The 24535-nt window shown below is 34.3% G+C and overlaps 1 protein-coding gene across 1 annotated transcript; it reads right to left on the minus strand.

The window, feature by feature from the left end:
- Positions 1-390: 390 nt before the first annotated feature.
- Positions 391-24208, minus strand: LOC133197704 (b(0,+)-type amino acid transporter 1-like). The gene is made up of 11 exons (XM_061333866.1): positions 24103-24208; positions 23551-23652; positions 22813-23055; positions 22588-22713; positions 19558-19657; positions 19027-19071; positions 18715-18838; positions 18272-18378; positions 8945-9041; positions 7851-8009; positions 391-436 (listed from the first exon to the last, which is right to left on the minus strand). Exons 1-11 carry the CDS (start codon positions 24206-24208, stop codon positions 404-406), a joined length of 1242 nt encoding a protein of 413 aa, XP_061189850.1. The 3' UTR covers positions 391-403.
- Positions 24209-24535: the final 327 nt, after the last annotated feature.

Here is a 24535-nt window from a genome sequence, read left to right on the forward strand (position 1 = left end):
ACCCATATCTAACCTAGTTGATATTCCTCCTGAAATATCGTCCTACCGTATATACTCGCCTGTAAGTCGGTCCGCCTATAAGTCGGTTGTATATTTTAAGCTTGCATTAAATGGATTGATCTGCTATAATACCAATATTTTTTATAACTCGCCTACAAGTCGGGCAAGGATTTTTGGACCAAAGTTTAACTCCCCAAAAACCGACTTGTAGGCGAGTATATACGGTACTTATACTGGGGTAATGACCCAGTCTCTCCCCAATGTCTGTATTTTTTAGTTTATAGCTTACTTAAATGTGACTGAGTCATTTTCTCCATGCCTTTGAGTTGAGTATCATCCTGTGAATTGAGTAGAATTGAAGGAGTCGAATACTACTCTGTCAGGCGAGACGGAGGTGAAACTTCTAAAAATAGCTGGAGAAAGCCATACAAGATTCCTGAAAATAGATAACTAAGGTCAGTAAAATGTTGATATTTAGAAACTGATGTCAAAATACCATCACAGCTTAGATTAATGTAAGGAGTGGCCTAATTATAAGGTGGTATTTATAAAGTCTAGAAATTCTACATTTTTTTATGTCAAATGAAAGAGTGACAACCTTTATTAAATGCAGACGTACAAATTAGGTCAGTGAAAACAAAAAAGATAAAATGCCATGTTATCTCCAGGCTGATCTCAGTTGGAAGCATGACCTTATTTAAAGGGGGCATTTCAATTGGTGAAGATTACGGAATGTGTAAATTTATTAATGATTTTGATCGCCTTTTCAAGTTACCTGTGTCATTGTTTAACATTTTGAACAAAATCGTTTTATCAGTGGATTTAGGCCAATTAACATCAGATATGTTCAACTAGGAACAATATATGATTAAATGTTGAATAATCTGGAATACCAAGAAATGTGGACAATATGTCTTTCATGCCAGAAAAAAGAGGTCCATGGGCCACAATGCTTATCTAATTTTTAAAAAAAAATTGAATCCACACAACGGGGATGTTTGCATTTTAATACAATTTGGTGTGGTCCTGCTATTTTTGAAAAGATTTTCCCTCTAGGTTCCCCTGTAAAACTCTAATCCCCTTATATAGCCCCACCTTACTCTGCTGGGGGCCATGTTTTGACCTATTTTTGATATTGCATGGTTATGTCTAAATATTTCGGATAATAAAAGGCTTAGAAATATCAAACTTTGGCAGTTGATGCATCTTGGGTTTTGAAAGTTTGTCAACTAAAAAGTAGGTCACCATGATCTATTTCAAATAATGAGAGATTAACAATCATCAAACTGTCAGTTGATGTATCTTGAGTTCTTAACGTTTGATGAGCCATGAAATATCAAAAGTAGGTCACTGTGACCTATTTTTTTTTGCTCTTTCTAAATAATTAGGGCCCCGCAGGGATTTGCAGGTGCCCTATAGTAATCACTCTGTCATTCTTCCGTCCACAAATTTTCTGTTTTTCTCTAATAACTTTTTAGCTCAACTGAGCCGAAGGCTAAGTGAGCTTTTCTGATCACATTTTGTCTGTAGTCCGTCTGTCTGTCTGTCTGTCTGTCCGTCCGTCTGTAAACTTTTCACATTTTCGACTTCTTCTCAAGAACCACTGGGCCAATTTCAACCAAACTTGCCACAAAGTATCCTTGGGTGAAGGGGATTCAAGTTTGTTCAAATGAAGGGCCACGCCCTCTTTCAAGGGGAGATAATGAAGAATTAGTGAAAAATTAGTAGCATCTTTTAAAAATCTTCTTCTCAAGAACCACAAAGCCAGGGAAGATGAAACTCATGTGGAAGCATCCTCAGGTAGTGTAGATTCAAGTTTGTTCAAATCATGACCCCCGGGGGTAGGGCGGGGCCACAATGGAGGATCAAAGTTTTACATAGAAATATATAGGAAAAATCTTTAAAAATCTTCCTCTCAATAACAGCAAAGCCATGATGAGTCATATTTATATGGAAGCATCCTCAGGTAGTGTAGATTCAAGTTTGTTCAAATGAAGACCCCCGGGGGTAGGGCGGGGCCACAATGGAGGATCAAAGTTTTACATAGAAATATATAGGAAAAACCTTTAAAAATCTTCTTCTCAATAACAGCAAAGCCCTAATTGGTCATATTTATATGGAAGCATCCTCAGGTAGTGTAGATTCAAGTTTGTCCAAATCATGACCCCTGGGGGTAGGGCAGGGCCACAATGGAGGATCAAAGTTTTACATAGAAATATATAGGAAAAATCTTTAAAAATCTTCTTCTCAAGAACAGCAAAGCCCTAATTGGTCATATTTATATGAAAGCATCCTCAGGTAGTGTAGATTCAAGTTTGTTCAAATCATGACCCCCCGGGGGTAGGGCGGGGCCACAATGGAGGATCAAAGTTTTACATAGAAATATATAGGAAGATATGTTCTGATGAAGAATTGCAAAGCCATGATTAGTCATTTTGATATGGAAGCATCCTAGATTCAAGTTTGTTAAAATGATGACCCCAGGGGATAGGGATGGGCCATAATGGGGGATCGAAAATTTTACATAGGAACATATAGGAAAATATCTTCTTCTCAAGAACTGAAAATCATGTTTAGTCATTTTGATATGGAAGAATCCTCAGGTAGTGTAAATTCAATTTTGTTCAAATGATGACCCCCGAGGGTAGGGTGGGGCCCAATAAGGGGATCGAAAGTTTTACATAGGAACATATAGAAAAAAACTTCTTCTCAAGAACAGAAAAGCTATGTTTAGTCATATTGATATGGAAGCATCCTCAGGTAGTGTAGATTCAAGTTTGTTCAAATGATGACCCCTGGGATAGGGAGGAGCCACAATGGGGGATCAAATTTTTACAGAGGAATATATGGGAATTTTTTTTAAAAATCTTCTCAAGTACAACAAAGCCATTTGTTAAAACAAATTATATATTGACATGGAAGCATCATCAGGTAGTTTAAAATTCAAGCCTCTCTCCCCCCCCCCCCCCCCCCCCCCCGTTAATCTTTTCAATACTGAACTGATTTGTGCTTTTGCCTTGCCAATGTGCTCAGGTGAGCGATGTGGCCCATGGGCTCTTGTTTGTAGTTGACCAATTAAGTTCAAATTTGGTATGTTGGTTGAAGAGGCAGTAAGACATATTTTGATGCTAAGTTTGGTTCTCTATGTCATCCAGTTTGGAGCTGAGTTGGTGGGGGTAGATTCCTAAACTTTACATTAGAATGAATGCCGGGGCAAAGAGAGATAACTGCTGAGAATGTTCTTATTGTAAACTATGAAAGCTGCAACTAGTCCCATGGGATTAATTAACTTTCCTCTTGAAGAAAATCCAAAGCATTTTCTGTTTCTGTCAAATTGAGATGAATTAATACCTCTGTCTGCAAATGAAATTTGTTTTGAAGTTAAGGTCAATTCTGAATGATGTTTACATTCGCTGAAATGTGGATTTAAATAATGTTCATACTTTATTTTGGTAAAATACACAATAAGTTATGATTTTATTGAATTCTAAAAACAAGATATACATAAAGATATGTGTGTGTTTTTTAAATTTTTTTGTTTTTATTTGTTTATATATTTTATTTATTTATTCATTTCTTTTTTTTATTGCTACCGTATGTAAATTCAAGAACACTATTAATTTTAACAGGTAGTCCAATAATAAACTCATTCTATCATTACTGAAAAAGTTCTTATTGTAAACTTGGAAGAAAAGGATGAGAGAGCAGTACAATTAATCCCCTGGGACATGTGGGATGAATTATCTTGTCTGAGGCAGAAATGTTTCCAGGCTTATCTTTAGGTATCACACCGGTAATTGACCAATTAAAATGAACTTAGTCAATTGTAGTTCCATACATAATAAAGAAATATTTTTTTATTGTGAGAAATTTTTTTTAATTTCCCTTATTCTATTTTTACATTTTTGGTATCTGTGCTTAGGATATTTTATGTACTTTGTAAAATATTAAAGGTTTTTGACAGGAACTATTTCTTTCGGGGCATAGGAGGCCACTTCCTGGGGTGCACACAGGATGTTTATAAACACATTGAATACACGTGGTTTTGAGGGTATTCCTGTTTGCGGATGGAAAAAATCAGAAAATGCCGTGTAGGTACCCTATTTTTTGGTGTCGGCTGATGTGACTGGTAACGTTTAACACTTCCTGCTAAATATTTTTTCATGAATTCGAATACCTGATTTTTAATGATTTTTTATTCTATATAGAATTACATAGTGAAAACAATTACCGGTGTGATACCTTTATTTGTCACTTTAAGATAAATTAACCTTTGTCTGCAACTGATGTTTGTTTTGAAGTTAAGGTCAAGTCTGGGTGATTTTACATTCACTGAAGGCTGGCATTTTATAAAACACATGCTTTTTTCTTGTTTAAATATACATTTAATTGAGTTATTATAGATATGTTTTTTACTGCCTTATGTAAATACAGGGATACTCTTTACAGGTTGTTGCATATTTAGGAATTGTCTTGAAATTTTATAAATACAGTTGTTATTGCATATTCTTCTTCATATATTTTAAAATTTTTGTAATCAATTAAAATTCTCATTCTGTAAGCTGCACCCATATATTTCTAACCCTCCGCGGGGCCCTTGCTGACTGGTCAGTTTTCTAGTTATATAATATGAATAAATATTTGGATAATAAGATAATAAGAGGCTTACAATCATCAAACTTAGTCTTGGTTTCTCAAAGTTTGTCAACCAAAAAAGTAGGTCATGGTGATTTATGATATTTCATGGGTATATGTAATAAAATATTTTAGATAATAAGAGAGCTTAAAAGTCATTAAACTGTCAGTTGATGCATCTTGGGTCTTCAGAGTGTTTCAACCAAAAAAGTAGGTCACTGTGACCTATTTTTGGAATTTCACACTTTTAATATTTTGGATAATGAGGGGCTTAAGATCATCAAATTTTGTCAATTGATGCATCTTGGGTCCTTGGGGGTATTTTGAGCAAAAAATAGGTCTCCATGACCTTTTTTTTGGAATTTCACATTTTTAATATTCCGAATACTAATAGGCTTAGAGTCTTTAAACTTTGTTAGTTGACTCATTTGGGTCCTCAGATTATGTCAACCAAAAAGTAGGTCACAATGACCTACTGTTGGGATTAGGGTATATCTAAATATTTCAGATAATAAAAACCTTGAAATCATCCATCTTTGACAGTTGATTCATCTTGGGTTCTCAGAGTGTGTTAATCAAGAGAAGTATGGCATGTTAACCTACTTTTGGAATTTCAAGGCTTTATCTACATATATACAGTATACTAAGAGGCTTAGAGTAGAAGTGGTAAAGTTGCACTATTTATCAGAAGAGCGATTCTAGGCACTTGGGCCTCTAGGTTTTTTTTATATTTCAGCTTGAGCTAGGGTAGGTCCACAACTGGGAATATGTATTTGAAAAAGGGGGGGGGGGGTTAAAATAAAATATCAATAAGCTAGTGTACTTAAACATATTTTTCTTAGCTGTATTATCAAGTTTTAGGATCTAGTAAAAGTTTTCTTTGTACATTCTTTGTCAGGTAAATAATGTGACTCAGGTGGGCATTAATGGTCCTTAAAAAGGTTTGTCCTCTGAGATCAGGATTAAAACTGTCAAGAATAATTTTATTGTGACATGAAGATGCTAAAAAAAATCGGAGAGGGCTACATTATTGCAGCTACTATCAGGTCAAAACTTAAAATCAGGTCAAGGTCACGAAAAAATTTCCATCACCCAACATTGTAACGTACCACTTCCTGGGATGGAGAGATGAAGGTAGACAAAGGGAAAGTACAGAACAATACCAACAGCAAGGACAGAGAAAGCAAAAATGTACTCCATCTTCAGGCCATCTAGAAAAGGAGCAACCACCAGATAAACACACAACAGTAACACAATCATAGACACCAGGATAGGAACCTGCAAAATAGAAATATCTGATTGTAGCTCTCACTAGTCTGTAGATAAACACAGCAGTAACACAATCATAGACACCAGGATAGGAACCTACAAAATAGAAATATCTGATTGTAGCTCTCATTAGTCTGTAGATAAACACAGCAGTAACACAATCATAGACATCAGGATAGGAACCTACAAAATAGAAATATCTGATTGTAGCTCTCACTAGTCTGTAGATAAACACAGCAGTAACACAATCATAGACACCAGGATAGGAACCTACAAAATAGAAATATCTGATTGTAGCTCTCACTAGTCTGTAGATAAACACAACAGTAACACAATCATAGACACCAGGATAGGAACCTACAAAATAGAAATATGTGAGTTAAGATCTCACTAGTTTGTAGTAAACACAACAGTAACACAGTCAGATATGACTATGAATAATGCTTAAATTCAAAAAGTAGATCACTATGACCGATTTTTGAACCGACACGTCCTTTGGCACAGAATACATCAACTACTTACGTTTGGTGCCCTGTAGGTCATAGTGTTCAAATTATTTAGGTTACAATATTTAATAACGATAATTCGTCGAATTCAGAAAGTAGGTAACTGTGACTTTTCTTAACTTGGCCTAGGATCATCAAACCTTGTCAGTTGATTTGTCTTCGGGCCTTGGAATATGTTGATCTAAACTTAAGTTACAGTGAACTTCTTTTTGATCATTATTTGTGAATGAGAGTGAATATTGTTAATTGGTAAAACGTCGTTAATTTATCTAAATGTTGAGGGCCACAGCAAGAGTTTTCTTCTTGCAAATCACTCGCACATTGACAGCAGAAATCTTACTAAGATCACATTGTACACACCCACATCGGTGACCCATTGCTATAATTCTCTGTCAACCATTCGCTAATTGCTGAAGCATGAGGCAGTGGGAGGTTATTTTTTTATATTATAGAAATATTGAACTCCTGCTGAAACAGTTCCAACCCATGACCTGTTCAAGTCGGTAATTTACGATGAATCATAAGAACCAGAAGTTTCTGGCGAGAGTTTAGCCCTACTAGAATGAACTTTTAACAAAGATAAAATAACACTTGCACTTAAAACTAGATAAAATAATGATCCTTGTGTTAGTTTCTGAATCATATCTGTGAAAATAAGAACCATAAGTCTCTGACGAGATTCTATCCCTACTGGTTTGAACTTTTAACAAAGAAAGAGAAAAATAACACTTAAAACTACATGCATGACATATAAGCAATAAATAAAGTAATGATTCTTGGTTTAGTTTCCATGTCAAAAATTGATACCCGGTATTATATGCATCTTACTTTATGTTGTTGACTTGTATAAAAAGTTTTATTGAAATCAGACTAAAACTGAAGGAGAAGCGTTTTGAATGAATTTCACAAAAATTTCTATTTTAGTAACAGTGGCACCACTGTTGACTGAAATCAAAAGCCGATAAAGAGAATTATGTATCTTAGTGTTGTCTACTTGTGTGCCAAATTATATTGAAATCGAACCAAAACTGTAGGAAGAGTAGCATTTTTAAAAATTGTTTACAGACAGACGGACGTACGCATTGATATTGCTTATAAATGCTCTTCTCGTCTCTTACCAGTAGAGGTAAAAAACAAACCTATTTTAGTGGCATGTTTGTTGGTAACTTTGGATAGAAAATAATCGCCTGGTTTCAGAAATGTAATTTAACTGAGAAAACGCTTTTGTATGCATAAAATTCAACCTAGTGCAAAAAATAGATTGCTTAGAAACATACACACATAAAAGCACAGCATGGGCGAAATCAAAGCTTTATATACTAGTAGTTTGTTCATAATCGTTTACATATTGGGGGGGAAAAGCTGCTTCACACAGATATAAATGCACCTTTTTCATACTGCTGTTCAAAGCATACTGAGATCTATCTACTTTGTTCATACCCTGACGAGTCGTGGAATGTCCTTTGTGTCTCCCTTGAACTTGAAAACGATGTGGGCCGCCATTACCAGACCCCAAGTGCCCCAGGCTATGAAACCAGTCAGGTTAATCATAGACCCAACATTACCAGGCAGGACAAGGTACAGCAGTGCCATCAAAGTCTGCAATAGCAAACGAGGAAAGGTTCAGTTTTGAATGAGATTCCAACAAATAAACATTTACAAGTTCAGATCTCGGTATGTATGCATAAATCAAACTGAAAGAATACTAGAATTTTGGGGTTGATGGGGTTTTATTAGAAGAGATGTAAATTATTTTATCTCCGTTCAAAATATACAAATTAAAATTTATTTTGAATAAGTTCACGGGTGAAGTTCAAGGTCATGTGGTCAGTAAGACAGTAACCCTGTGATATCATATGACAAAAGTTGTTAAGCACACAATAAATTATGAACATCCTCTAACGGCTAAAAAGATAAATGGATTTTGGCAGTAGGAAATATTCTTTGGAAAAAAAAGTCTTCTTACGTGTTATCAGACATGTAAATTTGGTTCATTTCCATTTTGTCGTTACCTGGCAATGCATATGTAACTATTTTAAAATGATTCAAAATTGTTCAAAATCCATTCATTATACATTGAATACCTTAAGTCATTTGCTGACTGACGTTTTTCATACTAATTGTTAGGCCATTATTTACACACTGAATTGTCGACGGATTTTTCCGTTATTTACCGATCATGACAAGGAGCACACGGCGGGTGTGACCGGTCGGCAGGGGATGCTCACTCCTGATGGCACCTGATCCCACCTCTGATCTTTTTGGAGGCCCGTGTTAGCTCTGCTCCCGATTTATATTGTTTTAATGGACTTTGAGCTTGAATACTGCATGTTCGTTATCTCAATGTTTCGTTTTAACCAAATTCTGTTAAAACTGTGCCAATGTTAAAATAACGAAAAACAATATTTCAAGACCTTAAATGAATGATGCAAGAAAGTTTTTTTTTAATTTCAAGGAATAATTTAGTATTACATTTTTCCTCTCAGAAAAGTTTTACTCAGATGATACTAAGACTGTAACAGTGATACACTGACCATGAAGATGACTGAAGGGATCGGGATCAGAGAATGGACGTTAAGGTAGCAAAACACTTCCGGGAAATTCTGGTCCCTGGCTGCAGCAAAAATCACCCTTAAAAAAAGCAACAAAACACTTCTTAATGTGTGTAAAAATCTTAATCTGAAAAATATCCAACCAGAATATATGACTTGAGTTTGCAAATATTTTCGAGGAAATACGGCTCGTGATAGATAAATCATCTTTATTTAGGAATTTTAACTCACCATAAAGCGAAAAGCTCAAGTGAGTTTCCTTTAATGTAGTTTGTCTGACGTTTGTCTGTTATGTGTATTCGATCTGTTCACCTTTTTTACACTTTCATTTTTTAAAGATCCATTGAGCCATTTCAACCAAACTTGCCCAACGCATACTTTGGTATATAATGTGTTCAAAGTCAGTGTTCCTCTTCGGGATTTGGATTGGGCCATTGCCTTAGTCAAAATTTTACAAATACAAAGGATATCTTTTCAGAACAGTATGTGCTACATTAAATCAAATTTTTGAAAAGGCAGCTATACTCATCATAACTATGTACTTAGTTAGTTTCATACCCAGAAGCAGAGAAGATTTTCAAAGAATTAATGTATTTCCACTATATAATCAATAGAACCCTGCCCTAACACCAGAACCCCTGATCCTGGGACCATGAATTTCACAATTTTGGAAGAGGAACTCTTGCTCATCATAACTATGTACTTAGTTTATTTAATACCCAGGAGCAGAGATGAAGATTTTCAAAGTATTAATGTATTTCCACTATGTAATCAAAGAGCCCTGCACTAGCACCAGAACCCCTGATCCTGGGGCCATGAAATTCACAATTTTGGAAAAGGCACTCTTGTTCATCATAACAATGTACTTAGTTATTTTGTTTCATACCCAGGAGCAGAGAAGAAGATTTTCAAAGTATTAATGTATTTTCACTATATAATCAAAAGAGCCCCACCCTAACACCGGAACCTCTGATCCCGGGGCCATGAAATTCACAATTTTGGAAGAGGCACTCTTGCTCATCATAACAATGTAATTAGTTAGTTAGTTTCACACCCAGGAGCAGAAAAGAAGATTTTCAAAGAAATAATGCACTTTCACTATAAAATCAATAGAGGCCCGCCCCAACACCAGCACCCTGTGACAGTACATACATATTGTCGTTTTGTACATATTGTCGTCGGCGACAATATGTACCTACCCTCACTGCACATATTGTCGTCCATCGATCCATATTGTCACCGGCGACAATATGTACCGAGACGAGCCTTATTTTCCTCCTGCATTACGGACGACAAAATGTGCAGTCAAGCACCAGTACATATTGTCGTCGGCGACAATATGTACAGTCAAGGCCGGTGTAACGACGAAAAGTGACCCCCGTAGAATTTTGACCGGGGGGTCAAATTTCTTCGTAGAAAAATGACCCCCCGGTCAATTTTCTACGAGAAGTAGGGTCATTTTTCGACCGTAGAAAACCCTTCCAGGCCGGTAATTCTACGACTCCACACACGTTGAAAAATGACCCCCATAGAAATCTGACCCCCTACTTTTTCACTATATCTTATAATTAAACCTTTAGAAATGGGGTGTGAAATGCGTTAATCCGATGTTGGGGAGGGTCGGTGAAGGCCTAGAGTCTCCTGATTTTTTTTCTTTCAAATGTATATTGGAGGAGGAGCAAAGTACCTTCCCCTCCTTAACGCCACTTCTCAATACTAGCATGATATACAATGTATATAGTATGGCTATTTTTGCTTGCATCCCATATATATAATCCGTTTTGTTTTTTTTTCTTTTTTTTTTCTCACAGGTTTTGTTCCAAAAATGACATGATATGTTTCTGACAAGGATATACCTGTATGGAATGGATGTTATCGGAAACTATTTAAAGGACAAGTTTGTGGCCCCATACTTCTAGCTTAAAATTTGTGCCCGCTTTCAACCTGCCTCCAACCCAGCTTTTACATGTATCAGTTTCTGGATACACCATTGCATTGAAACAAAAAACGTATTGTATTATTATTTTTAGACAAGGAAAAAATTAGAGAAAGCACGGCATATGAAGAATCCAATAGCGTCCAATATGGAAATGCTATCATTAACTGCAATTGCTGCTTCATTTTTAATCATAAAATATCTTTTTCCCTCTTTTAGGTTCATTTATCCTTATTTATTACATGAATATTAATACCCCCGCTTCGAAGGAAATGGGGGTATATACCTTGTACCCTGCGAATCTCTCTGTTGTGTGTGCGGGGTGAGTGTTTGTGTATGTCTGTCCGAAACATTTTTTTCGTTGCAGTTTTCTCTGCAACAACTCATCGCAGATGCTTGAAATTTTAATACACTCTTTGGTTCGGCATGCTATACAGTGATATTCATTTTGGTACAAATCTTGCCGTCTGTCTGTGCGGGTGGGGTATCACTAGAAAGCACTGGCTCATAGATTTGTTGTTTCCCCTGTAATTTGTGTACTTACAATTATTGTCTGTAGAATTATATTATCTCTATTGCAGGGAAAAACGAATGTATCTAAATAACGCTAACTATGAAACACTATAAATATATTGTTTGTATCAGGATCGCAATATGAAAAACACTGATAGTCTCTAACAAAAAAACCCCTATAGTTTACAAAGTTAACTATAGTTTATTGCAGTATCAAAGTTTTTACTATAGTAAATCAAAGTATTTTTTTGAATGCATGATTGTGGTATTTTATGTTCTTAAATTTATATGTGCACATTTTTTCTATATTTTAGGGAACTACGAGGGGTAATCAAAAAGTTCGTGAACTATCTCGTTATTTACAAAACCACGGTTCAGATCAAAATGAAATTTGGCACACATTTAGTCATAAACATGTTCTATAAATAGCAGATATGTGCTACACGTTTGGACGTCACAATATAAATATGACTCAATATGTAGATGACGTGACAAAAAATGGTTTACTCAGTCGTACTTGATCAACGAACGGCTTAACATTTATCATAGAAATTCCTTTTCAGTAGCATATAATAATTTGTACACGATTTATGAAGACAAAAAGACATGGCAGAAGTTCAATCATTAATTGGATTGATTGTTTTAGTGAAGGAAGGGAGGTGGTAAAAATTATGTTTGTTCTGGTGCCCAGTAAAAGCAAGCTTGGGGAGAGATGTGTCCTTAGTTGAGCAAACTGTAACGAAAGATCGCCAAATTACATTAAGAAAAATAGTTGAATATCTTAACAATAATAAAATTATTGAATCCCTAAAATATCGTTTACCTTAGATTTTAAACATATCATATATGATAAAAAGAAGGCGAACATACTTTATCCATAATGGATAAACGACGCACCCCAATACAAAAGAGTTGGGTTGTGATGGTCACTATGCTCATTCTGGGAAAAGATATCCTAATCCATCAATCCTATTTGTGACAAATGGGCTATTCTTGTTATAAGAAATAACTTGCATGGTAAGAAATCTAAAACTCGGAAAAATCTTTTAATTTCTGTGAACAGAACGCTACGGAAAATGTCACGTGAACGCCTGGATCACATGATTCGCGCATGGGCAGATCCATTATAATAAGAAAACGTGAAATAAAATTTCTAAGTTAAAAAATAAGCCGTTTATCCAATAAAAAGATACAACTGAAAGATAACTGAAAGGCCACTGAAATGTATCTGCCATTCAGTCGACTGAATGATAACTGACAGACCACGGAAAAGTCACTGGAAAGGAACTTTTCAGTGACCTTTCAGTGGCCATTCAGTTACCATTTCGTCAACTGAATGGTGTAATTTCATCCTGTGAGAACGATGGCAGATGTGCATTCAAATCGGAGAGGACCAATTTAAAAAATAATAAACATCGAAATGTGATTTTATTTCTTTTATGGAAGTATTTCAATTAGTTGAACTTTTTGATTACCCCTCGTATTTCTTGTTCATTAACATATCATCCCAAAATTTTACATTACTGATATCAATTTAAGAAAGTTTCAGCTTTGAAATCTCAAAAAAGTTCCAAACAAAGTTTCATTGTTAATCAAAATATTTACTATAGTTAGTAATAGTAAACTATAGTTAACTACGAGGGTTGATCGGTAAAATCGTGGACAAGTTGTCTGAAGTAAAAAATAATCATCACTACATTCTAAAATTTTCACTATTTTCTAGTACACTTTTCATCAATATACATAGCAAATTTCAAATAGATATGTGCTCAAATAAACAAAATATGAGACTTTATGTTATGTGTGGTATCGCCTTACGGCGCACGTATGATAACGTCAAAGTGTATTTATAAAGCAGCGTCACGTTTCCTCTTTGCTAAAAAAAAGTTAGATAAGCCTCACTTAAATTCAGAAATTTCATTGGTGCACATACTTGAGTTCCCCTTTATTCCTCCATAAACGGTCAAGGAACCAATCTCTCACACACATGGAACTTTCTGAAGATTTATAAATAAGTTATGGACAGTACTTTCACTATTATTCAACTAAATAGGCTGTCTTATATCGATGGTCTACAGTGAAAGCGTCTCTTGCTGTTTGTTGGTATGTTTCGTTCTACCCGAGGACCCGATCAAAAAGCTTCTGCTTAGAAAACTCCCATTTCACTTGTATATTAAAGATCTAGTGGTATTTTTTTTCTTCTTTAGTCATTTAAAGTTTCTTAGGGCATAATTACTACATCTAAATCAAACGGAACGGTTAGCCGTAACGTCACCAAACATCGCCATTTTCCCCTTGTTGCGTTTACCACTTTCCCATTTCAAATGCTCAGGAAACTGCCAAAGTTTAAGGAAATGCCTTAAAAATTTACAAAAGACGACATAATAGACAGTGGATTAAAAATAGGATAATTTTCACCCCAACATTATCTATTTAGTACTTTTATTTCGAAATAATAATCATGTATTTTCAAATGAAACCCTGGTTTATTTATCGTGCGCCGTAGGACCTTACCCTGTGTACATTCAAGCATAATAAACACTTTGTTTTTGTCTATATTTTATCCAAAAAATTACGATGTTTTTAAATATGATAAATAAACAATTGTTGAAAATTTCAGCTTAGTGTCTTTCAAGAAAAACGCTTTGTTAACGATTTTACCGGACAACCCTCGTATAGTTTACTATAGTAAATTTTTGTTAGGAGTGCCCTTCGATTGTGATAGAAATACTGGCAATATACTCCCCTTCCTTGATCATTATATAGATACATGTATAATCTACATCACCATGCACATATGCATTATGTAACTCCTTATAAGTAGGAGTTTTAATGTAGAAAAAAAGATTTTTGTTTACTTTTATCCTAAAAACTCTTATATTTTTAAAACCTCGTATCATACAGCAAGATCGCTTAATTTGTGCATAGGAAAGACATGGTCAGATTTTTTTTCTATAGGCTAGCAAATTTAAAGAGTGGGTTACATCCTCGTTACCCACCCCCTCAAAACTTACCACTATAGATACGCTGAAACGAATCACGTACTTGAACAATATTTTTGGCACAGTTCTATATGTAGTCTTGCAAACGCAACTTCAATTGTGCTAATATTGCCAATCACACTTAGGGAAAAAATAATATGTAAAGTAGGCAGGGAAGCTTTTTCATAATGCAACATTCGGTTTTTTCTATTGGTAAAAATTATTACATGTAACTAGAAAGGGGATATACGTACTACTGTGTATAAACTTGTGTCAATTCTTAGTTTACCAAACACCTAAAATCATTTTTTTATGTAAGAAGCCTCATTTTGTTTATAGGCTTTGTTGACACTAGCAAACGACAAAAGACATTGGTAAAGATTTTGAGCTAACCATTTTTTGTGTCTCTGAGATAGAAAATCAGAGGATTTTTTATTTAGTCCTGTCTGTTATTTTTACACAAATTTAATCTTCCTTATATTTTATTAGAATTTTTTTACCAGAAATCAAAGATATATATGGGATCTAAACTTAAAAATTGTCTATTTTTTCACGCAGATTTATTTGGGTAGGGTTCGAAAACATTAATCTTTCTTGTAACTTCAGAAAAAAAAAACCTTGAGACTTTATTATCATTCTTTTTTTTTTTAACATTATTTACCCAGAGTAAAATTTAAAGAGGATCATTACAATTATACACAGAAACAATGTATTTTTATTCATATGTAAATTTCTCTCTCTGACACCAGCTAAGTAAATAATCTTGTTTTTTTTAATGACGACTCTGGAAACTTTTTAATATAAAATTTGATAAAACAAATCTAAGAACACGTGAATTTTTGCTCTTATAGTCATCGAACAGCATAATAGCCTATAGTTATTTGATTTCCTTTAATGGGATAAACATCTTGTATTATTGATGTACTTGTAAGGTATAGTGTAACCTTTTGTTACTTAAACTTTAAAGCTTTTAGGTTGCGTGATTTTACCCCAATGTATTTGCCTAACAAGAATATTCCTACCAAAACCAGTTTGTGTATTAAAAAAAGACACGGGGTCATTTTTCTACAACCCACACGGAGAAAAATGACCCCCAGGCCATAGTTTCTACGAAAAAGGGGGTCATTTTTCTACGTAGAATATTGACCAGGGGGTCAAATTTCTACGTAGAAAAATGACCCCCGGTCAATATTCTACGGGGGTCACTTTTCGTCGTTACACCGGCATATAGTTTACTTTTAAATGTGGTAAAACATTTACCGTAAATGCGACTATGTCATGCAAATCTAAAAATTTAATATACTGTATGACTTGTACTTCATGCGGGGAAAATTACATTGGACAGACCGGTAACAAACTAGCTGACCGCGTAAGAGTCCATAAACAACAAATACGGGACCCTTCTGTCAGGAATACGCCATGCAGTGAACATTTTGATTCATGTGCGAATGGAAACTTTTTAATATTTCCATTTTATAAAGTTCTAGAAATTAATGAACAATTACGGAGAGCCAAGGGAGATTACTTTGTAAAATTATTTAAACCTAAACTAAATGTAAATTGAACATTATAGCTTAAAATTAGCAGTCTATTTCATCACAATGTACATATGTTCAATTCTCTACTTTTGGCGCCCTAAAGAAATTTACCTGCGCCAATATATAATGCTGCCTTTATGACGTCACAATAACGACATCAAAACAACCAAGTTGTATTGTTTTTATAAACTTTGTTACACTCTGAAGAGCCTCACGGCGAAAGCGCTTAGTGTAATAATTAAATGTGAACTTGTTTGTTTATCTTGGATTTTATTTTAATTTATAACCTACCTATACCGTGAACTTTTACTACAATTTCACTATATATATATATATATATATATATATATATATATATATATATATATATATATATATATATATATATATATATATATATATATGGATTGATTGATTAATATTGTTTAACGCTGAGTCGGCAATATTTTAGTAATATTTCGACGATCAAATTAATGTATACGACCATTGTTTAAGTTTTTGGTTTCTCTGGCCATATTTATATGGAGCATTGCCGTGCAGCGCCATGCGACATGTTCTTATGGATGACAATATGCGCAGTGAGGGTAGGTACACATTGTCGCAGGCGACAATATGAACAGAACGACAAAATGTACCGTCACAATTACGCTGCATTAAATAGCATACGAGATACGTCAGTGTGATTCATACACCAATTACATTCACGAAACAGTCAAAAAACAACAAAAGAAATCTTTAAGCAACAATATCTGTGGGGCGACAATATGTACAGTGAGGGTGAGGCACATAATGTCGCCAGCGACAATATGTACATGTGTTACTTTTCTGACGGCGACAATATGTACTGATGGACGACAATATGTGCAGTGAAGGTTGGTACATATTGTCGCCGACGACAATATGTACAAAACGACAATATGTACCGTCACACAACCCCTGACCCTGGGACCATGAATTTCACATTTATGGTAGAGAGCTCAATGCTTATTACATTCATGCCAATAGTTTGACTTTTTGGTGTTCATGAGTAAAGAAGATTTTTAAAGATTGCATTAATTTTGATGGTTTAAGCCCCTCCCCTAAGGCCCAAGGGGGGGGGGGGGGGCAGGGGCCATGAATTTCACAATTTTTGTTCCCCTTCGCCCATAGTAAGATGTTATATGCCAAAATTTGCTGAAATTGGTTCAGTGGTCCCAGAGAAGAAGCTGAAAATGTTCAAAAGTTACGACCGACGGACTACGAACGACGACAGACAAAAACGGATAGCAATAGGTCACCGTTCAAAAGTTACGGCCAAGGTTAAAGTTTTCCAAATAGTGAGTCAAACTCCTAGGTCAAGGTCAAAATTGTTGGTATCCAAGGAAAGGTCTTGTCACAAGGAATATACCTGTGAACTATAAAAGACCTAGTACTAGCTGTTCAAAAATTATGACCAAGGTTTAAGTTTTTCAAAAGTGGGTCAAACTCCAAGGTCAAGATGAAAAGGTCAAAATTGTTGGAATCCAAGGGAAAATCCTGTCAGAGGAAGGTCAAGGTAAAAAATATTTTTACCCAAGTAAGGTCTTCGCACAATTTTGCATAAGTGGGTCAGACTCCAAGGTCAAGAGGTCAAATATGTTGGTACCCAAAGAAAGGTCTTGTCACAATTAAGGAATACACAATTGAAATAAAGATGAAAGCCATAGCTACAACCAATCAAAACTTATGGACAAGGTTAAAGTTTTTGCGGTAAATAGATGGACAGACGGACGGACAGGGCAAAAACTATATGCCTTCGAATCTTCGACTACGGGGGCAATTAAAAATATAATTCTTTTAACTTCTCATGATTTCAGTTGATAATCTAATATGAGAATGTGTGCAAATATCTGTGAACATTAATAAAGTACATTTAATTGACCAGAGGGCTAGAACAGAATTGCGATAGAGATTCAAGTTTTGAAAAGAATATACAGGTAAGAAGAAAGAAAACTTTGAAGAATTATTGTTTATAAAGCAGCAATGATACAGTAAGTCATTAAATTTTCAAGCATCCACAAGCATGGACTAGAAATTCATAAAAATGGAACTTGGAAGCCCAGTGATCTAGAATATTTTTTTTAAGTTGAAATACAAAGGAAAATTTATCCAATGTCTCCCAGTATGGAACAACAAATCATGTTTTCTCATACCGGTATTTCGTGCAGGTAGAATCCAGGTAAAAAGTGGTCACAATATGCATATTTTAGCAAGAACAACTATTCATGTGAATAAAATGTTTATTTGTGACCAGTTTGCTTGTGATCTGGGATATATATTGTGAGGTATATATATATATATATATATGTATGTATAAACGAACCTTGAACCCACAAAAGCACCGCCATTTGCTGATCCAAACACTGAGCAGGCCACAATTATGGGAACAAAAATGGCACCATCTCTCCCAAACATCTTCTCTGCCCAAGTCTAATGTAAAACAAATGATAGAAAGGTAAAAGCATTGTAAGCAGCGGCCAGGTAAACCACCATGCTCTCTACCATTAAAATTCGCCTTTTCTCCGTTATTATCATTTAAAAAAAATAATCATGATAAAGACATAGCACACTCAGAGATCAAGGGGGTAGGAATCAGAATGCATACTCATCACCCCCATTGCTTCGAAGAAGGAGAATTTGTAACTACTGACCCACTGCACCCAAAACCCAGGAATTCGTCGAGTAAGTACTCGATATTCTTTCAGAGGTGCTCAGCCTAAAGACAAGTACTCACAAGCCCTTGGTACAGAAACTTAAGGTACTCACCACACCAACAGCCCAGGACGATAGAAACTCCTCTTTGGTCAGCAGTGTAAAGTAGGATACATTGACAAGCATATAAATGAAGACCACAATCAGCATGGACAGGCCGATCGATAACGGTAGGTTCCTGGAATGGATTATAGGGAAAATGGGGAAAAAGTTCACCCGAGTTATTTTTTGTTTTACATGATATCCAGTGTGCTAATTGCTTCGAAATTTTATCCTTTGCTTGGTGTATTCTGTTCGATAATGACGCCATCAAACACACAAGCAGACCTATCTTTGCTTACATGAAATCGTTAAGGGATCACTTACCTATTTGGTTTTTTCAATTCTTCTACAGCATAATTAAGATTTCCCCTTAAATTAAAATTATCTTAGATACAAAAGTATTAAAGATCTACTGGTTTATCATACAATTTCATGCTAGAAAAAATGATAAAGCTCGTTGGTCCAAAAGCTGTATTAGCAAGTTTACTGATGTTATGGATAGACTTTTTTCTGTCAATTTTTTTTTCAGATCTGTTCATACATATCTGCACAAATGTTATGTAAATGCCATTCATTTCTCAAAATTTTAATTAAAGGATTTTGATTTGTAAAAATAATAATTGGAACAGGTTCGTTGCTAACGTATAGGCATGAGTTACAACACTAAATAAAAGAACATTTCTTGAATTCGTCACATAAGTAATGTGACTGGGAGATTTTAGTAATGAAAAAAAAATTCACATCTTCACTCAGTGTTTATAAAATTAAAAAAAATGTTATTTTTATAGTTATAAATATTGATTTAGTGGGAAAAGTTTATTATATTGCTTAATCAAAGTTCTGAAAATACTGTACCATCCACCGTAGGCCCACAAACCGCTGTATAGTGCCGCAGCAAAACCGCTTAGTTCTGTTGAGGATCCTTTAAAGCCTGTGCCAAGTATGCCTGAATTTCCTAATGACAAAAAAAGTTCAAAGAAAGTATACAGACTTCTTCGAAGAGTTTGTATTTTAAAATATTCTAAACGTAGCGTACAAGTGCAAAAAGGGTCTACCTTCAAAAATTTTGCAGTGATAAGTTAAAATTTTCTCTGAACATTTTTATCACTAAGAGTTACAGAAAAAAGGAAATTTGGAAAAAAGAATTTATCTATCTCCCAAACATTGTCTATTTTTTTAAAAAAAATATTCATTAGATTTGAATTAAGGTCTGAGATATTATTTTGTATTGAATTTTTATCCAGATTTATCAAATTTTTTCGTCCATCTGCCTCTCTTCTAAAAATTACTCTTTTTTACGCTTTTGGCTTTTCGTGAGTACTCAGGGAGAATAGACGAGAGGAGACAAATATTTAAACGTTAGAATGAAAAATGTCAAACCTTGGATTTAACAAATAAAAATACACTACTATAATTATCGTGATATTTTAGCCATTTGTTTGCCAATAAATATTCCATATTTTAATATTTTTAAAGCCCCTGTTTAAAACTAATAAAACTTTTACTTGATACCTGATGATTATATTTCCATATTTGTAAAATGAATAAAAAAAATTAAGGAGAAATGCTACACCAAAATCTTATATAATGGATGTTTAAAACACATCTTTTGAAATACGGTTTCAAACCAACCAGATATATATATATATATATATATATATATATATATATATATATATATATATATATATATATATATATATATATATATATATATATATATATATATATATAAAGCACTAAAAATCTAAAAAATGACCAACGACACGAACAATAATAATTGTCAAATTTATAAATTTGGAAATCGGAAAAAAGAAATAAACAAAAATGTAAGCTGTAAATATTTGGGTAGGTTGTTCCAGGATTGCTAATACGAATTAACGGTAAAGTTTACACTATATAGAGAGAATGAACTTGTTTTTACAATCCGGGATTGGGTCTAGTTCACGTTCATCCTGGTGAAGTCATTAAGTTTGTTAATACCATTAGGGCGGAATGACTTCAGCCTGTGCATCCAGAACTTTTCCTTGCCTTTTCTCTGCGCGTCTGTCCATCTTGGATTTACAGCTTACATTTTTGTTTATTTCTTTTTTCCGATTTCCAAATTTATAATATATCCAAATTCATATTTCAAAATTATCCTTCCATATTATCTTTCTTTAATTTCTTTTTATCATGTAGAGTTACGCTATTTGAGAGAATAAGACAATGTACGATTTACTGTTGGTCGTAATTAATTAGCGATAATTAAGTCGTTCAATTATGTAAATCACACTTCACCAGAGTACACCCGATAGACCGGACGCAATTCATAGCGCTCCGGATTTCTTTGTTCACAACTGTTTATAAACTCCAAATTAAACATGTAACATTGTAAATATTTAGTGTTTGGTAGTTTAGTAGTAGTGCTAGTTGTTTTTGCTTCTCTATTTCCTTTGTTTTTATGACTTCTTGACTTTTTTCTTTGTCCTGAGGAAGGGACAGGTCGTCCCGAAAATTTGACAATTATTATTGTTCGTGTCGTTGGTCATTTTTAGTGCTTTATATAAATTTCCATCCGTGACCTTGTATCTACTTAGTAGATCCGACACTTAGGATATATACAGTGTTGTTGGTTTTTAGTGCTTTATATATATATATATATATATATATATATATATATATATATATATATATATATATATATATATATATATATATATATATATAATGGAAATATAAAACAATTTCACAGGAATGCTAGGTTCCTTTGGTGTATTATGGTTTACAAAACAATTGAACCAATCAATCATATGGATTTCTCAGTAGAAACTGCATGAGATAGGCAGTAAATTCACAGGCACTTGGGGTATGGAACCCCCCCTTTTTTTCCATTTTTTTCTCCATTTTTTTTTCTTTTTAAATCTGGGGTCGAGTCACCTTTTTCCTCTTTTTGTATTCTAATATGCACTGTATCTTATCAATAATGTAACTCTTTTGTCTCTTTTAGCTGTTCCGTCCCAGCTGGTGCACATCAACAAAATTTACCCTAGATGCGGGTGATTTAATCGAAATATTTACAAATCGGGGGCACATAAAAATTAAATGGAAATATGAAAAGGAAGAAGAATGTATAACGAATTTATTGATGTATGCATATTCCATGTTTTCTTATTCTTTCGATAAATAATCAGGCGAAGTTTAAGCGAGGTGAGGCAGACGATGAGAAAAGAGTTGCAAGCCTTCTCTCTTTTTATGTATCAGTCGAAAACGATATATTTAAAAACAGCTTATAGAGATAAAAGAGTTACATTATTGATAACATACAGTGCATATTAGAATACAAAAAAGGAAAAAGGTGACTCGACCCCAGATTTAAAAAGAAAAAAAAATGGAAAAGGGGGGGGGGTCCATACCCCAAGTGCCTGTGAGTAAATTAGGAATAATTAATTTTGTATTGATTTTGATCGGGATCGGTTCAAACGTGAAATAAGCCCTCTGTGACCTGTTACTTAAAGATTTTATCCATAGGTTTGAAAAAAACATTATCCAAAAATGTGTTTTATTTTTATAAATATTTTTATTTAAAAAATCAATTATTGCTAATAATTCGTAACCCAACAAATAGACAGATCTCCCCAAGTTGTATGTTTCCAGAGCTTTAGTTGAACCACGGTCATCTATTATTTTACTGCTTATTATATATTTATACATAACATGTAAATAGAAAATTCACAAGATTGCAAAAGCATCTTTTTGAAACTTTCCAATTTTTATTTTTAATTACTATATAAAGTGAGGTTAAGAAGTTCTCTTGCGACTAAATTGACACAGGTGAATTGTTATAAATCGTCTAACTTGGAGAGGCAAAATATATATAAAAGTTCATTCAAGATTCCAACAAACCTACTGCTAGTTGATATATTCCTCCGCCGATAATCACCATTAACCCGCCTACTTTGATGACGGAGAACAGCACCTGCGTCCGCGCCGCCAACTGCACACTCGCAACATTGACAGTGGTCACACTAACTAATAATGTATTTTAATTAAAAATAAGCTAGATGAGTGATGGTATTATTCGTTTTTTTTTTTTTTTTTTAAAAAAGATGGAAAAAAGATTTTTCAAACCAATGATGATGGCTGCCATTAGTTTGGTCCACCCTTGGGTTCTTTGGCAGTCGTCCATGGCTATCTGAGCTATGTACTCGGCCACAGTCAGGCTTTTGACGAGTAACGAAGCAGGATGAATTACCACCGAGCTCACCCATACAAAAAGAAAAGCTGGGAAGCTCCCAAAAGCTCTATTTAAGTAGATGTATGGACCACCTGATTGTGGTAGAAGAAGGCCAAGCTCCGCCATTACTAACGCTCCTGTAATAAGGAATTTATATAAAGAATCTCCGAAATAGATAACCTGATGCAGAAAGAATGTAAGATCAGACAGTTTGATAAAAATGCCCTTTTTTCAAAGAATACATGCATGTTTATAATCATTAATTATGGCTATACATGTAACTAAATATTTTATGTGATTCGAAGAAAAAAAATGTATAGTACAAAATGCTTTTCATACCAACTGTTAGAAACTTTGATTTGTAGTTAGGCAGAATGCACAATCATCTAAAAATTTGGGACATACTTATAAGTTAAGAATTGACTAGCTCAGATTCTAATTTGGAATGTCAGTTAAATCAAAAGGAATTTTACTCTTCCAATCCCCCCCCCTCCCTTTTGTATTTACATGTAGTAGCATTTACTTGATATAAGTATTTTAATACACTCACCACAGAATGATAATGCTGCAGATGCTGCGCATGCTACTCACCAAAGATAGACAATGCTGCAGATACTGCCCACGCTACTCACCACAGAGTGATAATGCTGCAGATACTGCCCACGCTACTAGACAAAGTCCAACAGAGCCTGTTCCCAGTAACACACCCTTGGGGGATATGAAGATCCCAGACCCTAGATAATAATCAAATGAATACAGATTGAATCATTATTAAAAAGTTCAGTGGTACATCTGAGTTTAAAAATGACGAAACCTGATTTTTAAGTACCAAATAAATATTTGCAATAATTATATGAAAATATATTTTCTGAGACCTAAATTAAAGCTTGTCAACATTTGGTTGAGATCATTACAACATACACGTTATGCCTGCATGTGCATGAAATCAAAAAGCATATATAATATGCATTATCTTTAGTGCTGCTTGAAAAAAAGGTACTTCTATTCTTTTTGTTTGAGCACATATATTAACTTACATATGTTTCGATTCTGTACAAGTTTGACAAATCTGATGACCATGGATTTGCGTTTTAGTCAAAAACGTGTCTAAAAATTCATACTAATGCAATTTGATGTAATCAAGTGTTTTAAAACTATTTAAAATAAAATTACTTGCCGCATACCAATGATCGTCCCCACTATGAAGGATATCCCACTAGGCAGCCCAAGTCGACGACGGACGAACACTTCCTGTGTGACGATGACGTCATTTCCAGATTTAGTCGTCATAACTGACAATTGGTACAGTATATATTTGAATTGGAAAATTAAAGTCATGCAACCAGACTTTTCTGGCTTCTTTTTCTTGAAAAGCAAAAAATTGATTATAAATATTGTCCACGTAAGATAAATTGGAAATATGGAAGTAACCTCGGAGTAAACATTTAGGCGATTCAACTCACTTTTCGGTTACATGTGTATGTATATTATATTTAACTAATACTTGTTAATTTGTTTCTTTACTGCATATCAGTTTATAAGAATGTATTCATTGTCAGTAACGGTTTTGGTCCTGGGGTCATTCATTATTATCAATTATGAGTCAACTTGCAATGA

Source organism: Saccostrea echinata, unplaced genomic scaffold, assembly GCF_033153115.1.
Source record: "Saccostrea echinata isolate AGI-Se365-2 ecotype Australia unplaced genomic scaffold, CSIRO_AGI_Sech_v1 ptg000001l, whole genome shotgun sequence".
In the NCBI taxonomy this organism is placed as follows: Eukaryota; Metazoa; Mollusca; class Bivalvia; order Ostreida; family Ostreidae; genus Saccostrea; species Saccostrea echinata.

Bases quoted from the DNA above. Each gene is read 5' to 3' on its own strand.
- LOC133197704 (XM_061333866.1), bottom strand. From the start codon at position 24,208: ATGACGACTAAATCTGGAAATGACGTCATCGTCACACAGGAAGTGTTC. The intron at 22,714-22,812 runs GTTTGAAAAATC...ATACATTATTAG, and splicing joins AATGGCAGCCATCATCATTG to TTAGTGTGACCACTGTCAAT. The intron at 437-7,850 runs GTATGAACAAAG...ATCTATTTTCAG, and splicing joins ACATTCCACGACTCGTCAGG to GAATCTTGTATGGCTTTCTC.